Here is a 21,104-nt window from a genome sequence, read left to right as displayed (position 1 = left end):
GACGCAGCCAGCGACGCGCGTCCCGTCACATCATTACCGGAAGGTCCTCCCGCGCCCCTCCTCCATTCACTCACTCCCTGGCGAAGATGGCGGACGGCGAAAATAAACGGGCCGAACCCGCCGACGCCGCTGAGCTGGATGAGCCGCTTCTGAAGAGGCCGAGACTCCTGGATCCGCCCGGTGATTCGGAACACAGCGCTGCTGGCGGAACCGGGCCGGCGGAGGCGGAACCGGCGCTGATGGACGAGACCCAACAGGCCTCACGGAACAACAACAACAACAAGCGCACCGAACCCGGTCAGACCGCCGAACCACAACCGGAGCTCTCCGGTAAAGCACTATTGATTTATTACAATTATTGGCTATTTTAGGAGTTGTTTTTATCTCACATGATAAGATAACAAACCGGTTTACTACTTGTTCACGTTTGTGGGGTTTGAATGATTATCTAATGTCCCGGTAATAGCAACTGATTATTATTATTACTATATTCAGTTGTTTATATAATTTAATTAACAATTCGATTTTATTGATATATTTTATATAATTTTATTGTTTCTTAATTCTTTTATTAATTCATTATTCACTAATTAAATATAATAATATATTTTTACATTTTATGTATATTTACATTTCCATATTTTATTGTTATTATTAGATATTATTGATCTACTTATTCAGTTAGTTAGTTGTTATTATTATTATTATCTGTCACTGCTGCTTTGACATGTCATGTCAACTCCATAAATATTTTATGATTTTATTTTTGATTTGTTTTATTAAAATATATTTTGTCACTTTAATGCCCTTCTTTTCTGGACTAATTGATATATTTTAATATAATGTCATTGTTTCTTAATCAAATATTTTATTGTATTATTAATAATTCATTATTCACTTATAAAATATAATAATTATAATTATTAATATTATTGTTATATTTAATTATTTATATAATTTAAATCATTAATATATATTTTTTTGTTATTTATATTTTATTCTTATTCAGTTAGTTTATTAATATTATTATTATCTGTCACTGCTTTTACATATGTCAACTCCCTAAATATTTTATGATTTTATTTTTATTCGTTTTATTAAATTATATTTAGTCACTTTAATGCCCTTCTTTTCAGGACTAATTGGTATATTTTTATATAATGTCATTGTTTTGTAATCAAATATTTTCACTAATATAATATAATTATTGTTATATTTAATTATTTATATAATTTCAATAATTATTAGAAATTCTTTTATTGTTATTTATATAATTACATTTTTAATTCAATATTTTATTGTTATTATATTATTTAGTTATTCAGTTAGTTTATTATTATTTTTATCTGGCACTGCTTTGGCATGTCATGTCAACTCTATAAATATTTTATATTTTGTACATTTATTTTATTAAAATATATTTTGTCACTGTAATGCCCTTCTTTTCTTGACTAATTTATATATTTGAATATAATGTCATTGTTTCTTAATCAAATATTTTACTTTATTATTAATTCATTATTCACTAATTAAATATTATTATTACTATATTAAATTTCAATAAATATTATATTTTTATTTGTCATTATTTATATTTATATAATTATTTTTAATTCAATATTTATTATTATATATTATTTACTTATTCACTTAGTTAATTATTTATTATTATTATCTGTCACTGCTTTGGCATGTCATGTCAACTCCATAAATATTTGATGATTTTTGTACATTTATGTACATGTTTTATTAAAATATATTTAGTCACTTTAATATTAATTATTTTGATAATAATAATAATTTGTTACATTTATATAGCGCTTTTCTAGGCTTTTCTAGAATCTCCTCAACCACCACCAATGTGCCAATTTTAATAAACCAGATTAAATACTCTTCAGATTCATAAAGCAACGTGCTGATGAATGTAACTCCTGCACAGATTGATCATATTTTCATGTTTATATTACTCATACTAGTATCACATTACCTTGCTTATTTATTTAAATACATAAATGCATTATGTATAGAGTAGTTATGATTCAATTTGAGTGAAACTATTATTATAAGTCAAAGAAATGCACATAGTCTGGTGTAATACAGTAAGGCCAGTTGTATTTTATAAATGGAGATGTTTCTGAAATCATGTTTTGTGTGGTTTTCACACAGAGTTAATTGACGAAGGTGTCCATCCCAATGGCTTCACGTCACCTGATCTTCTTCACGATGATGATGATGAGGATGATGATGATGATGATGATTGCTCTTCTCGCGCCAGCTCCAGTGACTGGACGCCTCAACCGCAGATCGGTACAGTTTCTTTCATCCGTTCATTTGCATGTTGCGAGATTTTAAAAAATGAACGGCAAGATGTGCACAATTATACATATTTATTAAGGATAACGGTTCGGTAAATAAATTTATTTACCGTCCTTAAATAAATTCAATTATAGCTAAAAGTGTCTTAAAGATATTGCTGTAAACTATACCTTACTTCACATTACTGTAATATTAAAGGACAGAGCCCAAACTATTAGCCTAAACTCAGCTGCTCTTCATGTTTAGATATAATAATCATCACTCAAATCACACATGTAAACTTCACATAAGGCAGTTTTTGCATTTAACTTCTGAATCTAATTATAAAATTATGTTTTTACTCCAATTCGTTGTTGAAATAATTTATACATGCAAATGACGCAATTCACGCAAGTTGAAAAATCTGAACTTGGTATTGATTAGGGCTGGGTAAAAAATATAGATTTCTCGATTTTAATCGATTCTCACTTTTACAAAACAATATCGATTCTTATATCCCAAGAATCAATTAGTCTATTTTTTTTACGAAATTCAAAATCATAAATATCGTTTTGGCGTGAGATCGCTCTGGCTCAGCTCAAGAGAAGCGGCAGCGCGGAGCAAATATGAACGGATCTTCTCTTCCGCTTTAATACCAGTTACAGCGCGAAATAAACACGAATGAGCTTCTGAAAGTGTGTTAAAGATACAGGACAACTTACCGAAATCCGTATCATGTCACATAATCGCTCAATCAGTGTTTCAACCGCAGAAAGATGTCAGTAAAACGGCTTGTAAACATGTCATGTAACGTCACATTTTCCTCAGAAAAACCATATCCAGTGTCCATAAACTTGTTAGTCAGCCAGAAAAAATAACTCTAGAGAGGAGCATTTTGCTAATTATATGCACCACATTACATAGGAGATATTGATTGTCAATGTTCTTCAATATTGAATAAATCTGGCAAGTTTTTATGACAGCCACCCTTTAAATGTTTACATTTCAAAAAACGAATTGGAGTAGAATTATTATGTAATTGTAAAGTTAATACTTTATTATTATATAAAAAAAAACATAATTTAGTGTCATTTAAGTGTTTGTATACAAATCAGTTAATTTTTACCTTCAATATTAGTAGGCTAATGTAGTATCAACTGACTCCCATAGTTTACAACATTAGTTCAGAAATTAGTTGAGAAAATGTTCCATGTATTATACCTGATACATATCCAAAATAATCCATATTGAAAAGGATCGAATCGAAAGCTTGTGAATCGAAATCTAATCGAATTGTGAAATTTGTGTCAATACCCAGCCTTAGTATGGATTCAGTATCAGTATTGAGGTATTTTAGTCCGGTATCGTATCAAAGTCATACTTTTGGTATCGTGACAACACTATTCTATATAAAAAGTATTTGCTGATATTCTCTTTTTTTTGTTATGTTGTTTTACAAATGTGTACATTTTTACTCTTTTAGTTTTACATTTTGTCAAGGGCTTGTTTACATTTATACTTTTTTATAGTACACTACTGAAGGCCAACGCTGCAAGTTAAATTAAATGTTTTTAGTCGATAGATTAATCTATATAAAAATAGTTGTTAGTGGCAGCCTAATGTAGCCTGGCGTGGCCATACTCAATTCTAGTCAGAATATGAGTCTGGTACCGCTCCATTGAGCTTTGATTATGGGGCGTGTTTCAACCGAGCCAGGAAAGACCTCAATTGGACAGACCCACAACCAATCAGAGCAATGGAGCGACGCGTAACGTTAGTTGTCAAATGTCAACAGAACTCAACTGCACTGTGTTACCAAGTCCGTGTTTTTCTCCTTGTCCGCGGGTTGAAGCGACCCCAATTATGTGATTATATAAACCCAGGAATGCGAATTTTAGCAGGTAACCTTGCCAAAATAACATATTTTGCCAACCAAACGCCATTTTTTTTCCGGAGAATACCCCGGAAAGTTATTGTTTTGGGCTATAGTTTTGAGTAGCAATTGTGCGCGACATTGCAAAAACACTTGGCAACCCTGTCTGCACGCACGCTGGATTAAGTAACGTTACAAGAAAAACATAAGTGTAAACGATCTTTGCCAGTAATAAAAGAATTTAAGGATACACAGAGTACTTACCAACACGATCATCGTTTCTGAGAGAAATAGTGAAGGTGAACGCATATACGAACAAGTTCTCCGTTTAAGATAAGAGCAAATTCAACCCAAGAGCCTTCGATGACGTGGATGATTACGTTACTGTTGATCATCTGTCCATCATCGTCTAAAGCCCGCCCTGACAATTTCATTGGTCCGAACAGTTTCTGTTCGGGCATAATTCCTCCTCTATGGAGCGAGTCCAGACCGAATTGCCCGAGCAAACATTTTTGTGGGCGGGGCTAAATTCGGCTGGCATCCAGGCTAAGCCTAATGTGGATACCCGGAGCTGTACGATACATCTTCATACTTTATAGAAACAGGAATAAGTGAGTGAGGAGGTCGGACAGTCTGGTAAGTTGTAAAAAACGCTCTTTACTCAGTTTGAGCTCTACATCGGGTGATTTCAGGGTGATCGGGACACTTTTTGCCATCGAGATGACTTGAAGAAAGTGTCCCAATCACCCTTAATTCCCCCTATTGAGACTACAAGCTAGCTAAAGCCGGCAAATTGAGCTTATTCGCCGTATATTAAATCGATCCATGTCAGCCATTTCACAACGAGACGAGCCGCTGGCAGAATTCGTGTCTGTTGTGAAGCCAATGTCACGCACAAATGAAGCGAGTAAACTTAAAATGTTCAAGCGCCATTATTCGCTTAATTTGCGTCTGGTGTGAACGCACCATTACACCTCTAATACTTTTTCATTCGTTTGCTCTAGAATTTAGTGTTTTGTGAATGAAATGAAAGCATGTTTTTCTTTCAGGATCCTATCGGTTCATTCAGCAGCACATCATGAGAGGAACTGACCCGAGGGCCATTTTGAAAGACTTGCTCCCCGAAACGGTCCTTCCACCGGATCTGGACGACATGACCCTGTGGCAGATCATCATCAACATCTCAGAACCGCCCAAGAGGAAAAAACGCAAAGACATCAACACGTTAGAGGACGTGGTCCGACTCCTGAATGAGAGAAAGAAGGTTCTGGTGCTCACCGGCGCTGGGGTGTGTTTTTGACCTCTGAAGCTCTTTCTGTTTTGGCGTTTTTGTTGAATGCTGACGTGTTTCTCTTGTGTCCGCAGGTGTCCGTGTCCTGTGGAATCCCTGACTTTCGCTCTAGAGATGGCATATACGCCAGACTCGCTGTGGATTTCCCTGACCTTCCCGATCCTCAAGCCATGTTTGACATTGACTACTTTAGAAGAGATCCCAGGCCGTTTTTCAAATTTGCCAAGGTTTGATGCGCTGTCTTCTCATTTGCATTTCTGCCAAGAATGGAAAACATGCATTTGAAATAAGGCAAGACGCTACAGGCAATATTATACAAAGGTCAATATTGTCTATTTTGCTTCCATAATGTGACTAGTGGAACGAAAACGTCCAAAAATATACATTTCATCTATTTTCATCTGCACATATCTCAACAAAATGAACTTGGATTTTGAACCTGGCTTTATCCAGTGTTATGCAAATTATGCATATTTAATTACACAATGCCTCTTTTGCATATTTAAACATAATGTTTAAGAAAATTTGTAATACAATAACTCTATGATTTCAGGTCCGGTATGAATCCAGTCATAACTCAAAGGTGTTCACAGCAACCCGTCAAAATAAAAGTTCAGTTTAGCTTAAAATATGTTAGTGTTGTATAGTAGAATTTAGCTACGTTTCAAAGTAGTAATAATAATGCTAACAGATAATAATTATTATTAAAATTATATCCTTTTAAAGGAATAATCTCTTTTTTTTCTTCCATGTTTTAATTTGAATAGTTAAGCTCTTTTGCGCAGCACTTTGTTTGACAATTTTTTTTTTTTTAAGATAATTTGATAACTTAATTTGCTTGCCAGAAAAATGTAAATACACAACACATAATTTCTGGGGGAATTTGAGAGAAATAAACAGAAAAAAATATATATAATTAATTATTTTGAAGTCAATTAATTAGACATGCTTTTTGATTATTAAAATTTAATTAAACCATTAAAATACAGAAAACACAGAATATGGTAAAAATAAATAAATGGAATTTGAGAAATAAATAAATAAAATGCATTTCATAGGGCCCTAAACATGTAATTTTTCTTAAACTTTTAATAAGTTGTTAAATTACAATGTTTCATGATTTCAATTAAAGGTGCAGTGTGTAATATGTACGAGGATCTATTGACAGAAATGCAATATAATATCCATAACTATGTTTTCAGTGGAGTATAAAGACCTTACATAATGAGCCGTTTCTATCTACACACACCACGGGTCCCGTACAGTGAAGACGCCATTTTGCGCAGCCATGTTTTTACTAGGGATGTCACGATACCAAAATTCCAGTAGTCGGTACCAATACCATAATAATTTTACGGTACTCTGTACCAATTTCAGTACCACAGCAAAATGTTTTTTATTATTTAAAGGGATAGTTCACCCAAAAATGAAAATTGTCATCATTTACTCACCCTCAAGTTGCTCCAAACCTGTATGAGTTTCTTTGTTCTGCTGAACACAAAAGAAGATATTTTGAAGAATGTTTATAACCAAAATGCTGGTTAAAAATAACCCAAGTTGGGTTGAAAATGGACTAACCCAGCAATTGGGTTGTTTTAACCCAGCGATTGGGTTGTTTTAACCCAGCAATTGGGATGTTTTAACAGGGTTTCCGCTGGGTCTTAAAAAGTCTAAAAAAGTCTAGAATTTCAAAATCAAAATTTTAGGCCTTAAAAAGTCTTAAATTCGCAGAATTATTGAGTTCTAGGTCTCAAATCATTTTAAACTGGTCTTAATTTTCCTACGTCCATGTAACGCTACCTCTAATGCTCATTTAAATGCTCCCACAGCGCTTTAGAATGTTTTTTTTGTGTGACTATTGTGAGTCTAACATAATACAGTAAATGTGGTACCCTAATTTCTGCAAATTTCTTGAAATTACCACCATAAATTCAGTCATTTTGATCTCAAAAATCACCAAAAAATATCCTGGTGGGATTGAGCTATGGGGAAGTGCAAGTTTATCTATACAAGTTTATCGAATTGTTCAATTTGAATATATAAATTTACTTTGCAAGTAATTTTGTGACTGCATTTCCTTTATAGGTCTTACATTTCATTCATAATGGTCTTAAAAAGTCTTAAATTTGACTTGGTGAAACCTGCAGAAACCCTGTTTAAGCAAACATTTAACCCAACCGCTGGGTCAAAACAACCCAATTGCTGGGTTACTTTTAACCCAGCATTTTTTAGAGTGTAACCATTAAATGACTAGGTTGTAAACAGTTTTAAAATGAAGTATAGTACAGTCAGTGTGCACTTTATTATGCTGCTTGCTTGTTGATACTGTGTGCAATAGTGTAATTATTTTATTTATGCTTAAATATTTATTTTCAGAATTTATTTTCACCACTGAACTCTTTTTTTTTTTTCTTGTTCTACCTGACCTGTTTTTACTATTTGTTAAATATTGTTTTTTTTTATTTCAATAAATGTTCCTTTTTTAAATTGTAAATTGTTATCATGATGATCATTGTGTCATTTTTATGATGTAAATTGAGGGAGCAAAAGCAGTATCGGCTTCAAATATCGGCTCAAGTAAATCGGCAGCTCGTATCGCTCATCGGTCAAAAAAAATCGGCATCGGCACTAAAAAATCCATAACGGTCGATCCCTAATTTAAATGTAAAGTTTCATAGGGCTCTATAAACTTAATGTATCCATCCTATCATTCTCCTGTGACGTCTTTCCATGAAGATAAACAACAACATCCCCTGTTTCATCATCCTGTAGGAAATCTACCCAGGGCAGTTCCAGCCGTCTCCGTGTCACAGGTTCATATCAATGCTGGATAAGAAGGGGCGGCTACTGAGGAACTACACCCAGAACATCGACACACTGGAGCAGGCCGCAGGAATCCAGAAGATCATCCAGTGTCACGGTACACATCCGCTGTCTTCATTCATCATTCTGTCGTTATCCAGACTATGCATTTATCTTTTGTCTTTTACTGTTTGTTTCAGGTTCTTTTGCGACCGCTTCCTGTCTGGTCTGTAAACATAAGGTTGACTGTGAGGCTGTAAGAGAGGATATATTCAACCAGGTACATTTAAAGTGTCCCTATTAAGCAATTTTAAAGGTTCCTAATATTGTCTTTACTTGTATCCATACATGCATTTTCTCATAATATCCACTGCTCTTTTCTCAAAGAGTCTGAAAACGGTTCGTTCAAAGATTCAGTCTCTCTAAACCCCGCCTCTCTGCGAGCTACTCTGATGTCTGTTGTGATTGGTCAACCGCTTACATGTCAGAAACCAAACACTCATTAGCATACAACCCTCTACAATGCAAGTAAATCAATCACATATGCGAGTAAATCTTCACTCTGGGTGACAAATATGCATTCATACATGGTTACCAAGTTTTAGTTCTAATTACTAAAGTGTGCTTGATTATCCTTATATAATACTTGATTGCCAGATGTTAAAATTGTACAAAGATGGGCAGGGGTGTCCAAACTTTTTTTAAAGGGGGCCGGATTCAATGTTGTGGACATACCCGGGGGCCGGTCCCTTTTCTATTATATATATATATTTATTGCCCATTTTTCCTGTTTCTAACACATCAACTCTGAGGACAAAATGTTCACTTGCTGCCTAATATATCCCACCCAGAGTTTCCGTTAGAAAAAAATGGTGCCGGGAGGTGTCGTTTTCCGGACATTTTGATGATATGCCGGTCAAATATCGCCTCTTAATTATTCAAGTTGAGAAAAACTGAAAGCAGTTTATGTAACTTAAAAAAAATGACATAATCAGGCCGCATATGCAACATGTTTATTAGCCTAACTTTCAAATAGATGGAAAAAAAAAACATGAACGTCCGATTGGCGTCAATCAACCAATTTTTTTTAATATGGTTTCACATTTCATAGTTTAACAAACCAACCCCCCTTCCCCACATAAAATATCCGAATAGAGCATTGTTTTTACTCAAGCAAATTTAATTATAAACTCAGTATGTCTCATTTAGTTGGTAACATTTAAATTGGCCACCGTGTGAAATGACTCCTTGTCAAATGAACTTGAACAAACAAATGACATTCTCAAATTATTCGACCCTCTTGTGAATCCGTTGCGTCGTCCTGCCTTTTCGCAGCGCGAACAGAAATTTTTTTCGTTACCATCAACTACCTCACATCTTAGCCATGGGAACTTGTCTCTTCATTCCGACCGATACGCCCTACACTTCGGCTTTTTCTCCAGTGGTGGCGGAGCTGTCTGGCTCTGGACATCTGAGGCTTCAGGCGTTCCTGATTCACTATCTTCCTTCGCGTCTGGCCTTTGAAAAAAACTTTTAAGGCTAGTGTGCCTGGGCCTGGCCATATTTGAAACGTCTCTCTATAGTTCGTGGTTTAGGTCTATATTATAGCCGTTAGGCGTGCGCTTTATTTGAAATGCAACATGCGATGTTGTTTAAACTTTCAAACGGTCGATTCAGATTGTGTTAGGGGGGCGGGGCCAGGATTATTAGGCAGTTTTAATCTGACAATTTGACCGAAAAGATTTAATTTTGTCGGACATTTAATTTTTTTCCCGGCCAATGTCCGGAAACAACGGAAACCCTGATCCCACCCACTAACAAGATCATCAGTGTTATTCACAGCCAATGGCGATCTGAATTTCAGCTCTTCCTCAGCACTTGTGATACGAACAGTCACAATGTTGTCGTTTTTGCTGAAAAAATAGACATGAACAACTCAACCAAAACTCTTCCAGTCTCTGCTACAACTGGAGTGTTTGAGGGCAAAGCAGACGTTGTTCACGGGCAGCCAATGAAAACCATAGGCTGGAATTATGCAAATGTGTTACATGAAAGGAGTGTTGTAAAACGTTGAACGTGCTCTCGAGTGTGTTGCGGCTTGTGAAACCGTTGTTGTTCTGTTGCAGGTTGTTCCTCACTGTCCGAGGTGTCCGTCAGATATCCCGTACGCCATCATGAAACCAGACATCGTCTTCTTTGGCGAGAATCTTCCGGAGTTTTTCCACAGAGCCATGAAGCAGGACAAAGACGAGGTGGACCTTCTCATTGTGATCGGCTCCTCGCTGAAAGTGCGGCCAGTGGCTCTTATTCCCAGTACGTTCCTTCTCTTGCTTTTTTCTATGATTTTTCTTTGTCTGCAGTCATTTGGGTTGCATTCAAAAGTAAAAAATAAAGTTGTTGGCGTTGCTTTCGAAGCTTTTAGTTGTATGTACATGGTTTTCTGTTCATGTAGCATAGTATTATGCTGCGTTCACACCAAACGGGAATAAAGTGTCAAAATCGTGTCTAGTTGGTAGGGTTGGGAACCGAGAACCGGTTCTTATGCAGAACCGATACTGATTTTTGAAAAATACCACAACCGCGCAAGATTCCTAAGTTTCGGTTCCGAAAACGGTTCAGGTGCAATGTGTGTGCGAAGCGCTGGGAGCGTATCCTTTAATAGCGAGCGATAGCTCACCTCATCATGAATATTAATTACGTTGCCTGACGCTTCCAGGAGTGCAACCAATTAAGGCAGTTCAGCACTGAAAGCCCTCGCGCTACACATTCACGGTTTTGCGGCAGATATTGCGGCAGATCGCCTGGATCTCACAACTCCAAAAACACCAGATCACATGGTCAAATAGGCACTCTCTTTATAAATAAACCACAGATTTGAGCTTTAAACAACTACATTCTCACCTGAAAAAGTCTTAAAACTACATTTTGTTACACAATAACAGTAGTATTTTTAAATTATCAGGGCTCGACATTAACGCCTGTTCGGGACAAGTGGATTTTTTGAAGGGGCAAGTGAAAAATAATTTTACTTGCCCGACGGACAAGTATCCTGAGTAAAATGTCAAAACAAAAAATAACTAGGGAATCACCAAAGTGCAATAATGATTCTGCATTCAGTGTAAGTGGAGATCGATAGAGGATAATATAAAACGAGCTGAAGTTAACAATGTTCTGCTGTTGAGGCTCGCGCAGCCTCTCGAGGAGAAAATCGAAAACAAATGAGCGCCGCTCTTACAAAGAAACTCAGTTAACATACACTGTTAAAATTGTGTAGTTTTTATATTTATATCATATGATACAGTTAAGCAACATCACACTAACAAGAGTGTTGTTTTCCTGAATACCATCACGACTGAAAATGACACTGATTTCATACGCCAGTTCCATAAACAATTAATTACCATTAAGACACTTACATTTTAGATGCAATATGGACTGTTTTTGTTCTATTTCAGCAGCGAAAATAGTTCCAAACAAATATCACAGCAGAACTGTAACGCATCTCACAGCAACAGTGTATGTTACTGAATGATTCAGCATTTGAACGAATCGGTTGAATCAAAGATTCAATGACCTATTCGCAAACTACCGCCAAATTCTTGAATGAATCAACCGTTTCACTGAATCGACTCAATGACTCGCTCATTAAGACGGTCACATGCTGCCACCTACTGGTGCTTTAGTTTCATCTTTCCAACATTTCTTATTTGTATATTCAAAAATATTTAAAATAATCTCATAACATTATTTAATGCAGTTGTAATTTTTCAGTGTAGATGATTTAATTTGATTGGTAACAGCCTATAGTGTCTTATTCTAATTTAATTTATAGATACAATTTAAGAATATAAAAGGAAAGCTGAAGCATAGCCTATATTTAATAAGATTATGGGAATATACCCTTTATAAAAAGGTAAAAATATCACAGATATGCAGATTTAAATATGTCAAAGCTGATTGAACACTGGTGAGAATATTGCTTTAGAATAGATTATATTTACAAAAAAAAATCCGAACAAGCTCGTTTTTTACTCGGACAAGTGAATGACAGATTTACTTGTCTGAAGGACAAGCGTGTGAACAGGCTTAATGTCCAGCCCTGATTATGCGTCACTTCACCACGTGACAGCAGCGAGCAGGCTCCTGATTGGTTAACGCAGCACGAATTGACGCCAAAGTAAAAAAAAAAAATGCAACTCTGGCGTCAGATGCGAATTTGCTTCAAACGCGTGAATGCACAAAAAGTACACACTCGCATGTATCATGCAAGACGCTCAATTCTCGTCTCATTCGCGCGAACGAGGCAGAATTGCGTCCATCGCGCTGCGTGAAACGCGTCTATCACGCCGCAGGACCTCCAGTCACGCGTCAACTAGGGCTGAACGATATGGACAAAATTTCATATCTCGATTTTCATGCCAGATATCTCGATATCGATACAATACGATATGACTACGTGTTCGGTGAAAACCAGAATCTGAATTAAAATGTGTTTGATTTAAGCCTACATTTCAAAAAATTGTGTCAGAAAATGTATTGTTTTTAAGCCTTTGGCACGTACGATCACACAGGTGTGATCAGTCTCGTCCCTGGAGCGGGTAATCAAGTGCATCACATGATCAAATGTTGAATTTAGCCAGAGACAGGCGCGCTCAGAGCTGTCATATATCACAACTTTTCAGTGTTTTCAACCACATACTGTTTATTTTAGGTTTCAAACATATAAATTCACATAAGTACTAAAAAAACAATACATTTAGAGTTTGTAAAATACACACTGATGTCTATGGAAGAGGTAATAATAATCCTTTCCATTATAATTCGACACGTTTGGTTTTATTCATATCAGATACACATTGTGTAAGTAACTTCAATGTTTACTCTATTCTATTCCCAGTTCACCAGCCACTTACTTTGAAGTATTTCGGGAGAAGTGGATGAATTCACGTGTTGTAAACATAGAGGTTGTAAATCCAACAGATCCGATTCTCTGAACTGCGTCTGCGGCACAAACTAACACGGCGGCGCCCATCGCGCATACAGCTCAACTAACGCCACCGTTATAAAGGTGTTTAAACAACAATATACTTCCACTTGCATGTATTTGACAATCGGAATATCAGATATTTCATGCCATAGCGAACACATTTGTGAATATTCTGAATAAAAAAGTTTACATAAAAGTGACATAAAAGCAGATCAAGCAATGACGAGCGATGACAAGCAATGACGCGTCACCATGGAAACGCCGCCCCCCCCTCTCACAATATAGTTCCCGCGCCCCTGGTAGAGTGTGCGCGCTGGCTTTAGCGGTGCATTCAAGGGCACTCGTAAAACTGATGTTTGTTGTGACGGCCAGAGTTGTATGCAGGGCGAGTGCGGAGAGGGGAATAGTAATATCTTGAATAGTAATATCTTGAAAGTTCATATCTAGATATAGATACGATAACGATATAGCGTCAACGCGCCTTTCCATTGACTTAACATTGAAATCAGTCGCTCCTGACGCTCTATTCGCGTTTGCTGTGATCGCAGCATTACCATGATTTTATCCTTCATGAAGTGCCATGAGGTTTTGCCTCTTCCTGCAGGCTCTATACCTCATGACGTGCCTCAGGTCCTGATAAACCGCGAGCCGCTGCCGCACCTGAACTTCGACGTGGAGCTGCTCGGGGACTGTGATGTCATCGTGAACGAACTGTGCCATCGCCTGGGTGGCGACTTTGAGCATCTGTGCTACAACTCGTCCCGTCTCAGCGAGATCACAGAGAAACCGGCCGCCCCATCCGCCGAGAGCACGGAGCCCGATCTCGCTCAGGCCGCCTCAGACGAAGTGCCAATCACTGATAGTCAGAATTCACTGTCTCCCAAACGGGAGGAGGCGATGCCGTGTTCTCCAAGCCCTCGCCCAGAGCCGGCCCCGGGAGCCGAGGCGGGCCAGGTGGGCTCCGGCTCCCCGAGGCCCAGTCCCTGTAGGACCGCAGCAGAGCCACTGGATGCTCCTGAAGACACACACTGCAGGAAGGACGAGGAGACGGCCCATCGCCACTGTGTTGAGATGAGGAGGCGGCGCTGGAGGAGCCGGATCTGTCAGAGTCCAATCAGCAAACGACTCGGAGGTAATCTTCTTTGAAAAATACATTTTTAAAATGTACGTTTATTGGTGCAAATTTAAAAAAAAAATTTATTAAAAATTAATAATGTAATTTTGATTTACTTTACAGTTTTAACTCTAGAGGTAGAGATATTTTTTAATCATAAATGTTATATATTTTATATTATGCTTTTATTATAAACATTGTTTTTAGATTTTTATTTGTATTCATTATATTGATATTATTATTTTATCATACAGTATAGTTTGATTATTACAGTATATTTTTAATTTATGTATATACTTAGATATTATTGTTTCTATTATAAATGTTAATTACATTATTTTGTATTTATTATATTTATATTGTTTGTTGTTATTATTATATATACAATATTTTTTAATCTTTTATACAGAAATGGATGGATAGATTTTCCTACTATATTATTTTTATTATTATTTTTATGAATGGATGGATAGATGCCATCCATCCATATAACCATCCATCCATATAACCATCCATCTATCTATCCCTCCATATATCAATCCATCCATCTATCATCCACGCATCCATATATCAGTCAAGCCATCCATATATCAATCAATCCATCCATCCATCATATATCAATCCATCCATCCATATATCAATCAATCCATCCATATATCATCCATCCATATATCATCCACGCATCCATATATCAATCAATCCATCCATATATCAATCAATCCATCTATCATCCATCCATATATCATCCACGCATCCATATATCAATCAATCCATCCATCCATCATATATCAATCCATCCATCCATATATCAATCCATCCATCTATCATCCATCCATATATCATCCACGCATCCATATATCAATCAATCCATCCATCCATCATATATCAATCCATCCATCCATATATCAATCCATCCATCTATCATCCATCCATATATCATCCACGCATCCATATATCAATCAATCCATCCATATATCAATCAATCCATCCATCCATCATATATCAATCCATCCATCCATATATCAATCCATCCATCTATCATCCATCCATATATCATCCACGCATCCATATATCAATCAATCCATCCATATATCAATCAATCCATCCATCCATCATATATCAATCCATCCATCCATCCATCATATATCAATCCATCCATCCATATATCAATCCATCCATCCATATATCAATCCATCCATCCATCCATCTATCATCCATCCATATATCATCCACGCATCCATATATCAATCCATCCATCCATCTATCTCCCTCCATATATCAATCCATCCATCTATATCAATCCATCTATCATCCATCCATCTATCATCCACGCATCCATATATCAGTCAATCCATCCATATATCAATCCATCCATCCATCTATCTCCCTCCATATATCAATCCATCCATCTATATATCAATCCATCCATCTATCATCCATCCATCTATCATCAGGGTTCCCACTTGTCCTGGAAAACCTTGAAAACCTGGAAAATGTATGATACATTTTCCAGTCCTGGAAAACACATGGAAAGTTAGAGAAAATGTAAAATGTCCTGGAAAATCTTGTTGTTGTCCTGGAAAATTATTTTTAAAAAAGTTAAAGGGTTACTTCAGTGATTTAGCATTAGGCTTTGTATCAGTAGAAACCCGGTAGTATATTGGAATTATGGTACTTTCCCCCCTCATATCCCCCTGAGACGAGAGAATTATGCATTTGAGTTCTGGAAAAAATCCTCCGATAACGCAAATATCGTCATTTTGTGTCATCGGAGGATTTTTGGCCAGAGGCTAAGGACTAAAGGAGCCAGTTCTGCATGTTTTCAACCCCATAACCCCATAACCAACACCCATAGGGGTGGGATCTCACTCAGAATTATTTTGAGATATAGTCTGAATTGCGAAATTCTGACTTTTTTTCTCGCAATATCGAGTTTATATCTTGCAATTATTACTTTTCTCAGAACTGACATAAAGTCCAAAAGTTTGAGGGAAAAAAGACAGATTTTTTTTGCGAGAAAATCACAATTGCAAAAAAGAAAAATTCAGAATAGCAAGATAAGTCGCAATTACCCTTTTTTTTTTTATTCTGTGGCGGAAACAAGCTTCCTTAGTCATAATGTATGATTAAGAGCTCATATTAAAAACTGATTTTATAGTTAAGTCATGGCAATAAACTCTGCGCCTTTTAAAGACTTAGAGAGCAATATATTACTTTAGGAGTGATCCTTGTCTTTTATTCTCACTGTAGTAAAATTTAATATATCCTGGAAAAGTCCTGGAAAATGATCGCTGAAAAAGAGTGGGAACCCTGATCATCCATCCATATATCATCCACGCATCCATATATCAATCCATCCACCTATCATCCATCCATATATCATCCACGCATCCATATATCAATCCATCCACCTATCATCCATCCATCCATCTATCATCCACGCATCCATATATCAATCCATCCACCTATCATCCATCCATCCATCTATCATCCACGCATCCATATATCAATCCATCCACCTATCATCCATCCATATATCATCCATCTATATATCATCCACGCATCCATATATCAATCCATCCATCCATATATCAATCCATCCATCCATATATCAATCCATCCATCCATATATCAATCCATCTATCCATATATCAATCCATATGTCCATCCATCCATATGTCCGTCCATCCATCCATCCATATGTCCATCCATATATCTGTCCATCCATCCATCCATATGTCCGTCCATCCATCCATCCATATGTCCATCCATATATCTGTCCATCCATCCATCCATCCATATGTCCGTCCATCCAAATGTCCATCCATCCATCCATATGTCCGTCCATCCAAATGTCCATCCATCCATCCATATGTCCGTCCATCCAAATGTCCATCCATCCATCCATATGTCCGTCCATCCATCCATCCATATGTCCATCCATATATCTGTCCATCCATCCATCCATATGTCCATCCATCCATCCATATGTCCGTCCATCCAAATGTCCATCCATCCATCCATATGTCCATCCATCCATATGTCTATCCATCCATCCATATGTCCGTCCATCCATCCATATGTCCATCCATCCATATGTCCGTCCATCCATCCATCCATATGTCCGTCCATCCATCCATATGTCCATCCATTCGTCCATCCAAATGTCCATCCATCCATATGTCCATCCATTCGTCCATCCAAATGTCCATCCATCCATATGTCCATCCATCCATCCATCCATATGTCCGTCCATCCATCCATCCATATGTCTATCCATCCATCCATATGTCCGTCCATCCATCCATATGTCCATCCATCCATCCATCCATATGTCCGTCCATCCATCCATATGTCCATCCATTCGTCCATCCAAATGTCCATCCATCCATCCATATGTCCGTCCATCCATCCATATGTCCATCCATCCATCCATCCATATGTCCATCCATCCATCCATCCATATGTCCGTCCATCCATCCATATGTCCATCCATTCGTCCATCCAAATGTCCATCCATCCATATGTCCGTCCATCCATCCATATGTCCATCCATTCGTCCATCCATATGTCCATCCATTCGTCCATCCAAATGTCCATCCATTCGTCCATCCAAATGTCCATCCATCCATTCGTCCATCCAAATGTCCATCCATCCATATGTCCGTCCATCCATCCATTCATCCATCCATATGTCCGTCCATCCATCCATCCATATGTCAATCCATCCATCCATATATCATCCACGCATCCATATATCAATCCATCCACCTATCATCCATCCATCCATCTATCATCCACGCATCCATATATCAATCCATCCACCTATCATCCATCCATCCATCCATCTATCATCCACGCATCCATATATCAATCCATCCACCTATCATCCATCCATCCATCTATCATCCACGCATCCATATATCAATCCATCCACCTATCATCCATCCATATATCATCCATCTATATATCATCCACGCATCCATATATCAATCCATCCATCCATATATCAATCCATCCATCCATATATCAATCCATCCATCCATATATCAATCCATCCATCCATATATCAATCCATCCATCCATATATCAATCCATCTATCCATATATCAATCCATATGTCCATCCATCCATATGTCCGTCCATCCATCCATCCATATGTCCATCCATATATCTGTCCATCCATCCATCCATATGTCCATCCATCCATCCATATGTCCGTCCATCCAAATGTCCATCCATCCATCCATATGTCCGTCCATCCAAATGTCCATCCATCCATCCATATGTCCGTCCATCCATCCATCCATCCATATGTCTATCCATCCATCCATATGTCTATCCATCCATCCATATGTCCGTCCATCCATCCATATGTCCATCCATTCATTCATCCATCCATATGTCTATCCATCCATCCATATGTCTATCCATCCATCCATGTGTCCGTCCATCCATCCATATGTCCATCCATCCATCCATCCATATGTCCGTCCATCCATCCATATGTCCATCCATCCATATGTCCGTCCATCCATCCATTCGTCCATCCATTCGTCCATCCAAATGTCCATCCATCCATATGTCCGTCCATCCATCCATTCATCCATCCATATGTCCGTCCATCCATCCATCCATATGTCAATCCATCCATCCATATGTCAATCCATCCATCCATATGTCAATCCATCCATCCATATGTCAATCCATCCATCCATATGTCAATCCATCCATCCATATGTCCGTCCATCCATCACTATATCATCCATCACTATATCCATCCATCACTATATCATCCATCACTATATCCATCCATCCATCCATCCATATCAAATCATTTGGCGTGAGCGTTCCATCATAAAATCATTAGTCTATTATAAAGTAACTGCTCATCTAAAATATGCTTAAAATAAAAGGAATCAGATATGCATTATCTTGGTAAAGTTGTAGATTTTCAAAAGCATGATGTAACCGTCTCTGCTCCTGTTTTGCAGCCTCTCAGTATTTATTTCAATCGCCGAACCGCTACATTTTCCACGGGGCCGAGGTTTACTCCAGCTCAGAAGACGAGTCCTCCAGTTCCTGCGACAGCTCTCGCTGCAGCGCGGACGCTTTCGAGCACGAGGACAGCGAGGCGGAGGAGGAGAAGGAGCCAGAGACAGTACAGGACACTGAACACAGACGCCTTCACACACACACACACCACCTCTAAAACACAACGTGCTCGCGCCTCTTTTATATATTTTTGTATTTCCTCCCTCCTGTTATGTCTTCTGATGCATGCAACATCTCTCTCGTTTGGCTTATGAACCTTTCTTTGTATTTTTGCATTTTTCGATGTAAAATATACACGTTTGATTCCGGTGAATGTTTCTGCCTGAGTTGACCTTGCCATGTAATTGCTTGGGATAAAAAAAAAAGGGAATGATTTTCAAACCAAAGATCACTTGTTTTCTGTATAGTTTGCTTTTTGTCACCTTGTTGGATCTGGACACTGCTCATGTCCAGCAAGACCCATAAACACACGTTTGCCATCGGTTCTCAGTTCTTAAACGTATAGAAATAAATTATTTACATGCTTTCACACTCTTGTAATTCCTCTCCTCAAGCACTTAATCAGTTTTGTTTATGGACACAAGTGCCATTGCTCTCATTAATCTGGGCATTAAGATCTTTTATGAAGTTATAATATCGACAAGATTCCCTCATGCAGTTTTGTTGTATTTTCGTATTCTCACTTCTTTAATGTTAAAAAATAAGACTTTTGTTTACGTAAATGCAGCTAAATTGTCACCAAATTTGTTCAGACAATACAGACTTCACAAATGTAGCATTTCTGACTGTTTTTACTCACCCGCCTGCGAGATACTGTAATAAATACTGCAAACTACTGTACATGATGCATGTAAGTTTTCATTACGAATAGTAGAGTATTTTGCTTGGTAATAAAATATGAAAATAATCTGCAGGATGATCAGTTGCAGCTGTGATTAACTAGACTGACTTGACCATAGTTGCATTTTTCCAAATGTGCTCTGTATTCTACATTTACAGTAGTAGAACGGCACATCTTTATGCATGTGTTATCTCTAGTTTATTATGCAAAGTGCTGTTAAGGTTTCAAGGTGAAGATATAATGGGCTGCTTAAAGTCTAAATGGATGGATGATTTCTGGCTGGATGAATATATGAATGGATGGATGAATGATGGTTATATGAATGGATGGATGAATGATGGTTATATGAATGGATGGATGAATGATGGTTATATGAATGGATGGATGAATATATGAATGGATGGATGAATGATGGTTATATGAATGGATGGATGAATGATGTTATATGAATGGATGGATGAATGATGGTTATATGAATGGATGGATGATTATATGAATGGATGGATGAATGATGGTTATATGAATGGATGGATGAATATATGAATGGATGGATGAATGATGGTTATATGAATGGATGGATGATTATATGAATGGATGGATGAATGATGGTTATATGAATGGATGGATGATTATATGAATGGATGGATGAATGATGGTTATATGGATGGATGGATGAATATATGAATGGATGGATGAATGATGGTTATATGAATGGATGGATGAATATATGAATGGATGGATGAATGATGGTTATATGAATGGATGGATGATTATATGAATGGATGGATGAATGATGGTTATATGGATGGATGGATGAATATATGAATGTATGGATGAATGATGGTT

At 37.3% G+C, this 21,104-nt stretch overlaps 1 protein-coding gene across 1 annotated transcript; it reads left to right on the top strand.

Moving 5' to 3' along the window:
• The first annotated feature begins 70 nt into the window (after window positions 1-70).
• sirt1 (sirtuin 1) lies at window positions 71-20,358 on the top strand. Its single transcript, XM_079842586.1, has 9 exons — window positions 71-330; window positions 2,167-2,307; window positions 5,218-5,456; window positions 5,534-5,686; window positions 8,232-8,379; window positions 8,462-8,541; window positions 10,388-10,574; window positions 13,853-14,380; window positions 19,357-20,358. Exons 1-9 carry the CDS (start codon window positions 87-89, stop codon window positions 19,572-19,574), a joined length of 1,938 nt encoding a protein of 645 aa, XP_079698712.1. The 5' UTR covers window positions 71-86; the 3' UTR covers window positions 19,575-20,358.
• Window positions 20,359-21,104: the final 746 nt, after the last annotated feature.

Source organism: Gobio gobio, assembly GCF_949357685.1.
Source record: "Gobio gobio genome assembly, chromosome: 18".
NCBI classification, from domain to species: domain Eukaryota; kingdom Metazoa; phylum Chordata; class Actinopteri; order Cypriniformes; family Gobionidae; genus Gobio; species Gobio gobio.
This window is presented reverse-complemented; position numbering and strand designations above follow the sequence as displayed.

Bases quoted from the DNA above. Each gene is read 5' to 3' on its own strand.
- sirt1 (XM_079842586.1), top strand. From the start codon at position 87: ATGGCGGACGGCGAAAATAAACGGGCCGAACCCGCCGACGCCGCTGAG. The intron at 5,457-5,533 runs GTGTGTTTTTGA...TTGTGTCCGCAG, and splicing joins TGGTGCTCACCGGCGCTGGG to GTGTCCGTGTCCTGTGGAAT. The intron at 14,381-19,356 runs GTAATCTTCTTT...CCTGTTTTGCAG, and splicing joins AATCAGCAAACGACTCGGAG to CCTCTCAGTATTTATTTCAA.